This window comes from Ranitomeya variabilis, chromosome 2, assembly GCF_051348905.1.
Source record: "Ranitomeya variabilis isolate aRanVar5 chromosome 2, aRanVar5.hap1, whole genome shotgun sequence".
In the NCBI taxonomy this organism is placed as follows: Eukaryota; Metazoa; Chordata; class Amphibia; order Anura; family Dendrobatidae; genus Ranitomeya; species Ranitomeya variabilis.
Genome location: NC_135233.1, coordinates 570,814,574 through 570,829,783, shown reverse-complemented (window position 1 = coordinate 570,829,783; position 15,210 = coordinate 570,814,574). Strand labels below are relative to the sequence as shown.

Genomic DNA, 15,210 nt, shown 5'->3' with positions numbered 1-15,210 from the left:
GAGTGCGGACGGCTGTGCGTGGCTGTGGTGAGTGCGGACGGCTGTGCGTGGCTGTGGTGAGTGCGGACGGCTGTGCGTGGCTGTGGTGAGTGCGGACGGCTGTGCGTGGCTGTGGTGAGTGCGGACGGCTGTGTGTGGCTGTGGTGAGTGCGGGCGGCTGTGCTGGGCTCCGAGTTTTGGGGGCTTGAGCAGGCGGGGACACCGGCGCACTGTGGGGGTCAGGTGCCGGAGTCGCCGCTAGCTCAGGCCCCCGGCACTTGCTATATTTACCTGTCCCCCGTTCCATCGATGCGCGCTGCTCCATCCTCTGGCTGTGACTGTTCAGTCAGAGGGCGGCGCGCATTAAGCGCATCATCGTGCCCTCTGAACTGAACGTCACAGGCAGAGGATGTGGAGGATGGAGCAGCGCGCATCGATGGAACAAGGGACAGGTATATATTGCATACTCACCCTCGTGGCTCGTCCCTGCTTCTCCGTTGGAGATCGCAGTGTGCGTTCAGTGCTTACGCATACCGCGATCTCCTGGGAGCGTCACTCTGTGGGGTCCAGAGTGCGCCGGCGCTTGCGCAGTCTATAAAGGCTTCGGACAGAGTGACGCTCCCAGCGTTATATTATATATATATATATATATATATATATATATATATATATATATATATATATATATACAGTTAAATCCTAGCTCTGCCGGCTTTGACTATTGCACCTGCCTAGCTCTGCATATCAACAGTCTAGGTCTACTTCCAAGTCTGTCTGCTGGGGAGGCTGAGCAGACTGGATGTGTCTTGGTGTGGAAGAAAGAGAGAGACAGGCCAGAATCTCTCTCTGAGAAGAGTCTGTACAGGCTGTGTGCAGAGAACTGCAAGTATCACTAGTTGCAAGTAACTTTTGTTTGAGCGTGCCGTGTATGAGTATCCAGGGTCTGTTCTTTTTAGTTCAGTCCTGTACAAGTCTATTTGGACCAGAACTGCATTGCCTGTGTGAATACTACCTATGGCCTAATGCCTACCAAATAGAGTGGATCCATACAATTGGTGGAGAATGAGGGCATGAAGTCCCAAATAACACAGGTGATTACAGTTTAAAAACTGATCTCACACCTGTCCTCCTCTCTTTGCCCCAAGCCACACTATCTCTGCACAGGTGATCTTCTAGCAGGATGGTGCAGTCTTTTGGTCCAGGTCACTTTGGAACTTATTAGCCAAGGATTTAGCTTTAGATTGAAGCGTTCCTCCACTCCACTCCTCCGCCTCTCCTTTTACTTCATTCATATAAATCTGTCAATCAGTGGGGTTACCCTGGACCCATTGAATGCGGAGGACTAGACAGCACCCGCATCTATAGGGCTTCTGCCTTATGAACTTTTCCAAACCTACAGAGCACGCACATGTAACGGAACACTGCACAGAAACTTGAGAAGTCCTTGGTTTTTAACATGACTGTACATCCATGATTCTATACATTCTGACATGAGTCATTCTTTACTATGTTCTAGTAATGTTTTTCATTAATATTTCTCCTCCACTAACCCATCATTTCATTGCCCTTTGGTCCAGCGCTAGTTTTTGGTCAAAGCTGGGTGGCGATATAAGACCCTAGTGCGTAGTTTAAGGGTCTGTGGTCATGTCAGTGACTGGAATTTGGATTCTCATGCATCATACATCTAATTTCCTACTGCAGTCCCACAAAATGCACAAGCCGTGCCAACTTTTTTTTTCTTCACTCAACATAGTTGGGACTGTAAATTGAGGCCATTCCCATGCTCATCCCACAAAGTCTTTCATCTTTTCTAACCACAGGCTATGGAAAGGCGCCTTTGGTTTAAGAAGCAGCATAACAAAATATGTTTTCCTAATTCCTTAAACATTAGGACAAGTGATCTCTGTGCCACTACCCTCTCCCTTCCAAGCACTATTCTTTAAGGAAGCCAGTGCTACGCCTATAGTTTTCTACTCTTCTTTTTTCTTTTTTTCGCATTGAATTCACATCTGAGAAAGTCTTCTGATGTTGTCATCATAGATTAATGTAAACCACATTTACTAGTAAAAGATCAGGTGTCTTTGGCTGTAGGACACAATTAATGGCTTCCAGAGGTCATACTGATTTTAGGAGCACCTGTCCGTACAAACAATGACCACCAACATATGGTGACATCTTTGCCAGCCCCTTGGTTCATTCAAGAGTAAAAAGTCTGAAGGAGAGAAGGAAGAGAAGCGGAAATGTTGTGGATGAATGAATGGTGATGGTGGAAGTACCGATGTTGGGAATTGGCTTGGGGGTTAAATACAGCTTTTTATAGTTGACCGTAGATTCCGGTAATGGATCGATTTACTGTAGGTTTAGGACTATGAGAGTCTGTGTGTAGAACCTTTTCATAGTTACATAGGTGATCAAAATTAAAAGAAGATCACAGGTCCACAAAGTCCAACCAGTTGACCTAACGTGTATGTCCAGATCAAGGCTAGAAACGAATTGCTCCATGTAGGGGGAAAACTTTCCAGAAGTTCAAAATAAATCAGAATAAATCACTTGATTAGCGTCCCATCTCTAAGAACCCATAATTTGAAATATTCTAGTTTTTCTTCTGATTTTCGGCAGGAGGGCAAAGTTCCCCAGCCTTTCAGCTCATACTTGCTGGGTGGAGATGTTCTCCTGCTGGCTGACAGTTCGGACTAGTGACATTGTGACATCGCTGGAAGGGCACCGCTGTGGGAGGGGAGAATCTATTGTTTTTACTTTACTTGACATCCTGAATTGATTAAGCTGGGGTGGTCCACTAGTTCACAACCCCTTTAAGGCAGATATTACTTGATCTGTCATCCTGAGGTCATCTGTAATTCACCCCTCATGCCAGTCACTGTGGAGAAAGGCAGAGAATTTGTCTTTTCAGTACTAGGAACAGCCAAATTCATAAGGACGGTTGTTGCTGTGCCGGAACAATGGAGAGTTTGTCCTTAAATTTGATATTCTTTTAGACTGTGAGCCTTCGTGGGCAGGGTCCTCACTCCTCTTGTATCAGTCGGTGACTCATTTTGTTCAAGATGACTGTACTCATTTTTATTATGTATACCCCTTTTTGACATGTAAAGCGCCGTGGAATAAATGGTGCTATAATAATAAATAATAATACTGTATTTTTCAGACTATAAGGTGCACTTTTGTTCTCAATTTTTGTTAAGGGAAATAGGGGTGCGTCTGGATGTTCTTACCAGGAGTGTGGCGGCAGTAGGAGTCGGGTGATTCTGCCTGCCCTGAGCTCGGAAGAAAGGGTGTTCAGTGGTCCGACGCTGCAGGGCGATGATCTGACTCACATCTCAGGCTGGTGCAGCAGGTACGGTGGTACGAGGGCTTCAACAACATTTTGTGAAAGCCCAGAAAATGCCCACCGGATGCGGCGGGCGTATGTGCAGATTGAGATCTCAACAACGAGATCTCGGTGCCGAGATCTCATTCGGCACATGCGCCGCCAGAGGCGGCCCTTTTCCCGGAGGCTAGTGCAGTTCAACAATGGATGTGCGGGGCTCCGGTCTGTCACAAAATGTTAGCATAGCCCCCCGCAGCACTGAGTCAGATCATCACCAGACTGCCTCCTGTGACCCCACTCCACCAGCGCTCCTGATCACCCCCCCCAGGAAAGCTGAATTTGGACTGTAAGAGGGACCCCCATTTGACGCATTAATTTTTCTCTATATTTTCCTTCTGAAAATTTGGGTTGCGTCTTATGGTCTGGTGCGTCGTATAGTCTGAAAAATTTGGCAATATTCACGCACAAATATTCCATAAGGCTATCAATCAACTATTTCAGGAAATCCATTAATAAGAACCATGATCATCTCTTAATTAAATCGGTCACTACAAAGCAAAATAAAAATACTGATTTTTTCAGTGTTCGAGGAGTATCACGTGCTGATTTCAGATTTAGTAAATTGCCTGTGTTTTCCTCAGTGCCTTTGAAGTGAGCAACAGTCAAGAACAGCAGCGGAAGTTGAGGGAGCAACAGCTGAAACTCCAGATCGCCCAGCTGGAGGCTGCTCTTAAGTCCGACCTCTCTGATAAAAACGAGATTCTTGATAGAATGAGACGAGAACGAGGTACGTATGATACGCATACAGTACAGTCATGTACAGTTTGTACAGTCATGGTCCAAAGTGTTGCCACCTTTGAAATTGTTTCAGAAAATTAAATATTTGTCCCGGAATATTATTGCAATTACACATGTTTATTTCCTTTGTGTGTATTGGAACAATGCAAAAAAACTGAGTGTTCCAATACACACAAAGGAAATAAATGTGCATAACAAAACATGTGTAATTGGAATCATTTTCTGGAACAATTTCAAGGGTGCCATTACTTTCGGCCATGACTGTAAAATATCATTTTTTTAGTAAAATGAAAAATTTGCAGGATAATTACGAGGATCTCTACTGCCTTTGTGCACTTCTTTGTACTGTCAGGCTTGTGATCACTTCTCTTTTCCCCGCCACTTTTCCATATTAACATTACGGCTTCCCGAGAGTTGACAAGTAGAGGAAGTTCTCGTCATGTTCCATTCATGCTGTAGCTTATATGTCACACTCATTTTCGGAAATTAGTCAAATCAAGTCAGTTTATACGGAGCTTGTCATTTTAATTACATTTCAATAGCGGAGTAAATATTATAACCCGGCACCGTGATGCTGCTTCTTATTTCAGAACAAACCGAGAAACTAGACGAAGAGAACAGAAAACTCCAGCTGCGCTGTCTAGAACAGAGGCATCAGCTTGATGAGTTTCAGAACAGGCTGAAGTTTTTCACAAAGGTATAAATATGAATTAGAGATGATTAAAAGGGTTGTCTAATAAATTACTTTTGTCACCTAATCACAGGATAGATGATAAATGTACTGTATGATCTCTGGGATTCCAGCTGCGAATCTACCACGGATCCGGAGAACCAGGGGCCCAAAATCCAACATGAATGGATTGGTAGGGAACAGTAACCCATTCACTTAATGAATGTTAGGTATGGGAGTATGGAGCGTGCTCAGGAGCTGAGCCTGCACCATACCTGGCAAATGGCATTTGTGTTACACAGCCGGCATCTGCCATTAGCAACAGCTCCCCTACAATGTTGCTGCCAATCTCATGTGCAGCCCAGGTGGCGTGCCACTTAGGACAGCTTCCACAACACGATCACGGGTCATCGATGGAATGTAATGGCAGCCGAGGGCCTGCTAAAGGCTCCCATAGCTGCCATGTTAACACCTCTGTGAAGCTCAACATTAGTGCACAAGTGGTGAGTTGTGACTTGGTGAGAAGATGTTAAATCTGGTCTTCAGAGATGGTGGAGAGGAAGATTATGGAGGAAGGGCATTGGTCCATTATGTAGAGTGATTGTGGTGGTTGAACAATAAAGCTTTCTCTGGTTTGGTCGATCTTGTTTTTGAAATGTGTGGCAAAGTTGTCTGCAGAAATTTGGGAAAAGGTGGATGGAAAATGGGGTTAAAAGTGTTGAATAACTGTTTGGGGTTGTGGGATAGAGAAGATGTGAGAGTTACGAAGTCCTGTTTAGCAGAGGTGAGGGTAGACTTGAGTATGATAGTTTCCACCAATTTCTGCTAACACTGAGTATAAAGCCCCATGTGTGTCGTAGTCTGTGGTTTTGATCAGTGTTCCCTCTAAGCGGTGCGTTATGGAAAATAAACTGCTAATAACGATCCACAGCCATAATAGGGGAAGGCTGGATGGAGCGGTGGCAAAGTGGATGATGACCACATCTGGTGGGCAGGTGATTTTTCAGGAAAATGTCTGGCTGATTGGAATGGCTGGTGGGTGAAACATATGCCCACCTAATAGCGATTGCCGGACGCAGCGATTTTCAGCCACGCCATAGTCTCTCCGCTTGACCGTAACCTGACATCTCTGTCTGTAGACTTCAGAGCTTGGAGATATGAGTGGTTATGACCTCATTGCTACGGTCTGTGTTGGCACTTTAGTTTTTCCTCATATAAAAGTGAAGACAGAAGCACAGATCACTTCAGATCAACAACTGCTTTACTTATCACTTGACGTAAGAAAATCTCTTTGACAAGGACTTCATTAATGTCATGTTCCCGGCCTGTAAGGACATCTTGTAGAAAACCACATCCCCTTGTTACTTGCATCCATCAGACGTGTGAAAACAGCCTAGAGCAATTGCTGAAAACCTGCGCTGACGATACGAAACAAAAAAAGGTCTATGTTAAATTAAAATTTTAATAATATCTGTCCTGTGGTTGTGCGGACAGAAGATGACGTCTGGTGGTTTGTATTATTTAGAGCCACTCTGCGCACATCTGATGTCGCGGATCGGTGGTGGCTGGAGACGTACATCAGAGTTACTTCTGCTCATCTGACCTGCTTTCTTTCTGTTTCCTTTCACAGGAGAGCGATGTGGACGTGTGCGAACTCAGCGAAGCCTTGATGCTTATAAAGGTACAGTAGTTCCCTCTCTTACCTGGATCAGAAAACGTCCTGTCAATTTTCACAAGCGGCATGTGTAACGTCCGCTCATATTCCTCATGCATACACTTGGTTGGAGGCCTTGCATTTTTTATTAGGACATCAAAAGTGGATTAAAGACATGGCCTGGTTCTAGCTTTGCAAAAGCCACTTTGTCCAATGTGTTCCTCCTCCTCTCACTTCTCTTTTCAGGGGGGATTAGCGGCCTGTCTTGTACAGAGAGGTCACAGACTCCATGTAGAGAGCAGGAGCATACACTGGTTCCTCTACAGTACACACGACGCACCTGTAATGTAAACTGGAGCCACCTTCATCCGATGTCCTAAGCAGCATCTCATCCTTTATCTGATCGTGGTGACGCAACACTCAGCACCACCGACGGTCAGCGGTTTCTGGTGTGGAAATGCTCAGTTGCAAAGCTATAATGGCACTGCTCCGTCAACTCCACATACATCTCTTATAGGTGGCGGATGTGCAGTATCCAGCCTCGCTCACTATAAGTTTGTTGGTGCCGTGCAACTCTGCAACCGAGCACTTCTGCCTGGCACCAGGAAGACCTGATCGGCCGGGGTGCCAGGTGTTGCACCCCTACCGATCAGATATCAATAACGCATCCTATACATAGGCCATCAATGTAAAAGTCTCGGACAACCCCTTTAAAGAGGACCTGGTCAAAAATGAAAAAGCAGCATATGTATATGTTTGTATATTGGCCACACAGCATATGTGCATGAATTTAATACTACAGGTATGCAGGTCCTATTTTTGGGTTGGGGTTTTTTTTCTCGCTTATTTGTATTATACATTGGGGGTGCTTCCAATTCCAGGGCTCAGCACCCTTATCCACCTATGTTTCCCAGACAAGGTACTGGTTTCCTTTCACGTCCCAGTCAAGATGATCCTTGACTTGGCACATAGAGAGGTAGGACATTAGTGATAGGGACCATCCATAGCTAGGTGCACCTTGACGTGGTTGGATTTCTTTTGCACTTTTTGCTAAAAAAAAAAAAAATGTTTATTAAGTACCTTACGATTTTAACGTTTACAGCAATAGTGGAGTTCATATATTCATTCGTCTCAATGTCCTGACGCATCGTGTATGTATACCAGGTCATAAGTGGACAGTTTTTGTTGTTACTTTTTTCTCCACCGTACCCCTGAGTATTTAGTTTTTGTTTTAACCCGCCATCTGATTCAAGAGATATGGGCCTTTTTATTTGGTGATAATTTAGCACTGAATAAAAAAAACAAAGTGTGTGGTACCGTATATAATATTGCAAAAAAGACTGAATAATCAAACAAGGGGAATAAATAAGATCAAAAGCTGGACACTTTTGACTCGGTGACAGGTCCTCTTTAAATGGTCACTGTCCTTTCAACTACTTTTGCATCAAGCAATAATATAATACAAGAAAATATAAGAAACTTTGTCAAGATATCTAGAAACGTCTAGTCTGTACGTGATCATATGTCTGCAAACCACTTACGTGCGATGATACCAGGGAATGGAGGCAACGTTCATGCCATCACTATTCATAAAGTGACTGCAGATTTTGCCGTCTAACCTGGACAACCCCTTTAAGTGCTCTGGGCATGACAAAGCATGTAACGCTTAATTTTCACATAGCAAAAAATCATGGATTTCTCTGGATTTGGGTAAAGGATAGAGGATATAAAAGTAGCGATGTGTTTACCTTTCACTGCCCGTGGCAGAAACCAAAAGAAATGACTTGGAATATAAGTTGGTATGCATGCAACATGTAGGCGCGTGTTTACACTGGCCACTAAACAGGCAAAACCCAAGGCAAAAACAAAATGAGCAAATACTCTGCAGTAAGCAAATAAACAGCAATAGTGCATGAAAATAATATAGGTTACATAGTTATCACTGTTTTGATAAAAAAAAAAACATAAAAGCCGTCCAACCACGAAAAGGTGACTCTACTCGGGATGGTCAAAACCTCTACTATTAAAATGGATTTCTGAGGATTGTGTAATGGATAGTGGATCTTTCACTGCCCATAGTAAAGATTTAAGGGGATGATCTTGCTAACACCTTCCTTATATTTGTGATATACGGTGTTATACATGTATATCAGGGGTCTGGGATAACATTATTTGTTTGTGTTTCTATACAGATGGGAAAGAACTCACAAAAATGTCAATTTGTGACTCACAGATTATCTGTTCCATGTCTTTGTGATGCCTGTGGTATGCAGGTTCTATGTCTCCCGCGGAGCTTTGCTCATCAGCCATGGATCTCCCTGAAATCGGCATGTGCGCTTTGTCTCCATAATTGCTTGTGGCTTGTGATGCATGTGGCTCAGACCTAATTTTGGCACCAATACAATTACAAACAGACTGGACCAATAGCGCAGGCCAACAAATATTCATAATATAGTCATAATTACTTGGCATTAGCAGTGGCTTTGTTAATCATCAACATCTTTGCTGCTTTGGGTATTATTTAATGCTACAGTCTCCAGAATCACAAGACATTTCTCCAAGGTCCTTATCTCCCCCCACCACCCGTACATGCACAATGATAGAAAATGACCAGGACACGACCAATACAGATTTTATTATATGCTTTGCATGTATAAAGTAGGATGACGTTCGCCTTAATAAAGTAAAACCGTCTTCTTCAGGCTCGAAAGCAGCAGAAGAACGGAGATCTAATGTTTTTGGAAAAGGTAGAGGATGATGTCAATAAGGACCTTGAAAAATCATTAAGAAACCTTCAGGCAAACTATGCCGAAACTGTCCAGGAGCTGGAGAAGACCAGAAACATGTTGATAATGCAACATAAAATCAACAAAGATTATCAGGTAATCCAGCCCTGGCCTCTATATTCAGTGCAGTGTGACCGAGGGCCATACTCAAGGGCCTCCACAACACTTAGGGGCCCATGCATTACGACAGGCATAGTGCATGTTCACACCACAGAACCCTGCTAGTCCTACATCTTCATCTTTTCCAATGAGGTTTTCTAATTTTGGTCTCTTATCATATAAAAAAATAAGCAGCCCCCCCATTTAGCTGGGAGGCGGTGGGCTGTATAAAGCACTTATCAACAGGGTGTACCGGAGTAAATAACCGTCTCATTTCTCTTAGGTTGAAGTAGAAACGGTGACACAGAAGTTGGAGGACATGAGCCGAGATTACGAAATAAAGCTGGAGCAGTACGCCCACCTTCTCGATGTCAGAGCAGCACGGATACGCAAACTAGAAGGTAAAAATAAGGGTAACAGTCAGGTGTTAAAACCTATGTGTAATCTCCGGAGCAAATCTATGGTTGCGGTTCATCTCCGATCACCTGGTACAAATGAGATCAGTTTATGGCCTAATAGAAAGTGTCTGCAGCCTGTACACAGATAATTCTGCTTCTTCCATGAGAGGTGGAAAAAGCGGGTGAGAGCGTAAAACCTTAACGACAAGTGCCAAGCATGTACAGCACTTTCCGGAAGCGGATGTATGGAGCAGGCTCGGGAGATGAGCCCGCACCATCCCTGACTAATGATGGCTGTGTTATTCCATTATCGTCTCCCTCTAACAGCCGCAAGTGGAGCTGAGCTCTGCTCTCTACTGTCAGTTTCTGATGGGGGCATTTACAGCACTCAGCCTGGGGTCACACAGTTCCACGCACCTATTGGTACCCCTGCAACATGATCACTGTGTGTTCATGGGTTGCATGGCAGGCGACCACCTGCTCCTGACTGTTATGACCTGCTGCAAATGTGATGCATAGCCAGACACCAGCTGTTGACAATATTCTTGAGGAATCTTGGCCTATTCCTTATGGGCAGTGGCCTCCAGAAAGCAAAGCTGCTCCAGAGCATCACCTAGCCACCTCCTTACTTCATTATAAGTATCACTAAGCCACCACTATGCTTCACTGTAGGTATCACCGAGCCCCTGCTATGCTTCACTATAGACATGACTGAGCCGCCACCATGCTTCATTGTGGGAATCATCGAGCCACCACCATGCTTCACTGTAGATATCACTAAACCGCCACCACTAAGCTTCCCTCTAGGCATCACCGAGCCACGGCCAAACTTCACTGTAGGCACGGTGGTTTTGTAAGCATTTGCTTAATTTTTTTATCATCAAAACATACCACTAGTCCATAGGTCTGTTAAGCAAAAGCTTCAGCTTTGTTTCATTGATCCACAGAACAGGATCCCAGAACTTCTCTGGTTTATTTATATGGTTTTGAGCGTGCTGGAGCACATTTTCTTTTGCTTTTGGGTCAGTTTGGGTAGTATCCAGGTCGTGTATCCAGTGCTCCTTTTACTCTAAGCATGTGACCTCTTCTTCCATCTGGAGACATTAATAGCTTTACCATCTTTTTGCAAAGCAATGATCTCTTATCTTAACTTTTTGGACCACCGTCATACTTCCAGCATGCAACTAAACATCACAGTGTTCTTAAAGTAGAGTATCTTTACATTAATTTGACATGTGGGCGTAGCCACGCCATAATATGCTCATATTGACCAGGTGTAAACGCCAAAAGTCACAGTATATTTGCACAACTTCCAAGTTAGGTGTTTTATGCCAGAATTCTGGAGTGTAGAAATCACAGAAGTCACTAACATATCACTTTTTACCATACACCGATGGCAATCAGTATTTAATTACTTCTTTTTTCCAGCCCAGTTGAAGGATATTGCGTATGGCACAAAGCAGTACAAGTTCACACCAGACATAACACCAGATGATGACGTGGAAGAATTTGATGAATCTTTGCAGTTACAAAGGGGTGAAAATCTCCTAGAGATCCATATATCCAAGGCGGTGTTCTCTCCAGCGGCCATCAACAGCTTCGGAGACCAAGAGCCCGCCACCTTCTGCACATACGCTTTTTATGACTTTGAGCTCCAGACGACACCCGTCGTAAGGGGTTTGCAACCATCCTATGAGTTCAGTTCTCAGTATCTGGTACGGGTTGATGACTTTTTCCTGCAGTTCTTGCAGAAGAACACTGTACCACTAGAGGTCCACTTGGCGATTGGCACCGATTATAAAACAGTCGCTGCGTGCCAGCTCAGATTCCATGATGTCCTAGAGAAGAGCGGGAGAATATACTACAGCGCCGTGTTGGTTGGTAAGAACAGAAGAGTTCTGTAGCTTCAATGTTGGTCACCAGTTGAACGTGACCTTGATGCTCTTTTTTTTATTTCAGGAGCCGACAATGAAGCCAATAACTATGGCACACTGGAGTATTGGGTGAGACTTAAAGTTTCCATGGAGCAAGCAATTCGGCTCTACAAGGAGCGCACTAAGGCCCTCGGCTATATCACATCAAACCTTAAGGATCCTCTTCAGAATGATCAGGTCATTACTCTTCTCTTAGGGCTCCATGGTCATCTTCACATCTTGGATCGCAATGCACGGACTGGCCGCACGGTCCCCGACCTAAGCGTGACCTCTTTATATATCACTGCCCCAATCGGTTCAGGAGACATTTGGCTAGTCCACTCATTGCAATCCAAGATCGGAGCAATGATCACTGATGTCCCTCACCCCACCTTTTCAGCTTTAGAATGGCTGCATGGAATCGATCTAGTAAACAAAATGTGAAAATACATTTTTGATGCCGTCCACCATATTCTTCTTGGACGGCGACATGCGGTCTGGACCACCCTCCCTCTGAGAGTCTTACCAGCTAGCTTCACCCCTGGATTTGCCTGAGAAGGCTGATCTGTGGCGATATTGTGATGAACAGCGCATGCGCATCAATAAAAAAAGTAGTGGTCAACCCCTTTACATTTTTGGGGGTCCGACTATTGGCACCCCTTCTTGTACTTGTCCTCGCCATATGACTCCCTTTAATAAATGTGCATTACTAAATCACTAATATTGTCACTTTAATCATATCTTATTCTTACTTTTGCCCTCGTAGGCATCAACTGTGAGAAAAATGGAGCACTTGGGCCTAAAAAAGGACAATCTGAATGAGCTCTTCATCACCATCAACAGTTGCAGCTGTTTGCCATCCGGGGAGCGTTCTCAGCAGCCCAGTCCTTATGTCGCGTACACCTTTTTTCACTTCAGTGACCATTACACCCCCATCATTACAAGCAGCAATAATCCTCAATTTGAAGATCACAAGTGCTTTCCAGTCCCAATGACGGCTGCTCTGGACCGATATCTTAAGTCTGATTCCCTTGTTCTGTATGTTTTTGATGATGAGGAAACGAGCGGAGCTTACCTGGGGAAAGCCAGGGTCCCTCTCATCCCGCTGGCTCATGATAAATGCGTTTCAGGTATGAAAGTGTTCATATAAGTCGTCTTTGTTAAGGGTTGATGTAGAAAATCCATTTTCCAGCACCCTATTAGGGGCTGTTCTTTAGGCCTCATTCAGACATCAGTGATTTTTCTGGTACGTGCATAGATGGATGAATTTCCATCAGTGTGCGAGATCAGATTTTCATCAAGGTTTGGTCCACTTGGACTGGCCCACAGGACAACCGGTAAATCCTCTGGTGGGCCCCTCTACAAGAGAAAGCCACCACCCTGTTATATGAGCAGTACTTGGCACAATATACATGAATCATTATGAACAGACAGAGGTAGCATCTTGAATTTCCATCAGTGTGTGGGATTAGATTTTCATCAAGGTTTGGTCCTCTTGGACTGACCCTCGGGAGAACCGGAGAATCCTCTGGTGGGCCGCTCTGCAAGAACCACCCTGTTATATGAGCAGAACTTGGCACAATATACTGGAATCTCTATGTACAGACAGAGGTGGCATCTTATTAATTTAACGATCTACCCAGTTCATTGTTCTATAAATTTGTGATTGAGGATAATGTCACATTTGCATGTAGCTGAAAAGTGGGGAGTTGGTTACTGGTGGGCCCTTGGCAGCCCACTCTGACACTGGTCCGTGTCTGTTTTTACCATTACAGTTTCTTAGTTTTTTCCTGAATGCAATGAAAACCTGATGGTGAAAAATGGAGAGCACTAGGATGCAACTAAGATACCATCAGTGAGCTTTACCGGCTTATCACTGACCCACAAAAGTGTCTTTTTGCGGACTATCAGTCTAAGGAAACAGACGGAGATGTTTACATGCTCATAGACTATAATGGGTACTTGTTCTCCAACACGGACATGTGAATGTGGCCTTAAAGTGGTTGCAGTAGGGATCCATTTATTTGCACGTTGTCTATTTAGAGTGGGTGCCAACGATGATGCCTGCGACCAAAGTAAACCATACACTGGTGAGGAAGCAGCGTTGGAATGGAGGGAGAGTATATGGGGCTTCATTATTCTAACACTATGGCTGTTAGTAAGCAGCCTTTTTTTTATAAATCGGACAACCCCTTTAAGTTGGAGAATGCTGCATAACTAAACCCTGCCTTCTAAGTAGGAGGAGTCACGTAACAAAAGTCCCTTTAAATAGCTCATCTGCGCGGATACAGAGGGTCAGAGCCCCCCGATCTGATATTGACGGCCTTTGCTAATAATAATAGGTCATCAATATTGTGCCCGAAAAACTTCGTTAATAGAGAAGAGTTCCTCTAGCTAATAAACCACACCACAAGGCAGGAGGACCCAGCATGTATGTGTGTTATACAAGCCCATAGTTTTCATTGGAAACTGTAATACTAAATTTCCCCTGTGGAGGCGCTGCAGGGAAATTACGTACCGCTGCTAAGTTCTTCCTTTGATTACAGCCAATCACTGTCAGTCCCGGTGTGGTAGGTTGATTGTCAACGGACCCGCGTAACAAGAAAAAATTGACCCTTTTAAATGTGATATATTTTTCTCTTGTATCTATCTCGTATCTAGTATTGACATTATCATAGAGATGACATTCGTTTTGTGAAGGTTGTATGAGGAATATTCTTCTTTCTTTGTTTTTTTCTCTCCCAGGCACATTTCAGCTTACAGATATTAAGGGGAATGAAAAAGGAACGATTAAGGTGACATTGAAGTGGAAATCCACATACCTGCCTCCAAGTGAGACGATTCTCACAGGGCCATTGGTGGATGAGCTGCCAAAGGAAAGACCAGTTCCAGTACGCTTACTTGCAGATGAAGAAGTGCAGGCACCAAAGCCGAAAGCCCTAGAGCCTGTCCCTGTTGTAAGTACACTTGAATACTTATTTAAGGGAATCTGTCAGCATGTTGTTGCTATGTAATCTCTAAGAGTAGCATGATTCCAGCGATATGTCACTTACTAGGCTTTGTTTTGCTGTTTTAATGCAATCAGTGTTTTCTTAGCTGGAGATTATCACTACAGGACTAGGTGACTCATGCATCCTAGTCCAGCCACGCCCCCACCACTGGTTGGCAGTTTGCTGACAGTGTACACAGAAAGCAGCCAATCAGTGGTGTGGGTGGGGTTTTACACAGATCAGCATTCAGAGCTCTTCTAGATCTGCAGCAGAGAAAACAGGGATTTTATTACAACTGCTGCACCCAGTAAAGTAAGTGACACATCACTGGAATCGGGATCTCTGACCCTACATTCTGCTGCTCTCAGATGAGAAAAAAACTGGTGACGTATGACCTTGATTGGATTAAAGGGAACCTGAAAGACCTGTCAGTATAAGGGAGCGGGACATGAAGAAGCCCACCTAAGACAAGCCATCTGAGATGCATAGTCTCTTGCCGGCTTTTCAAAATATATTTTCTCTGCAGTAACACAGCTGGTGTCTGATTCATGCTACCCATGGTTAAAGCAGCAGAAATCTCCTGCCAGGATCCCTCTAA

General features: G+C 44.3%; 1 protein-coding gene across 2 annotated transcripts in view; it reads left to right on the top strand.

Annotated features, from left to right (window-relative positions):
* Positions 1-15,210, top strand: part of RPGRIP1L (RPGRIP1 like) — a 155,342-nt gene that overhangs the window by 90,055 nt on the left and 50,077 nt on the right. For both annotated transcript variants that reach the window (XM_077288243.1, XM_077288244.1), the window contains exons 10-18: positions 3,946-4,091; positions 4,693-4,799; positions 6,403-6,453; positions 9,129-9,308; positions 9,595-9,712; positions 11,138-11,590; positions 11,669-11,820; positions 12,389-12,752; positions 14,368-14,579. In XM_077288243.1, the coding sequence (XP_077144358.1) occupies positions 3,946-4,091; positions 4,693-4,799; positions 6,403-6,453; positions 9,129-9,308; positions 9,595-9,712; positions 11,138-11,590; positions 11,669-11,820; positions 12,389-12,752; positions 14,368-14,579 (1,783 nt within the window). The remainder of the gene's footprint in view (positions 1-3,945; positions 4,092-4,692; positions 4,800-6,402; positions 6,454-9,128; positions 9,309-9,594; positions 9,713-11,137; positions 11,591-11,668; positions 11,821-12,388; positions 12,753-14,367; positions 14,580-15,210) is intronic.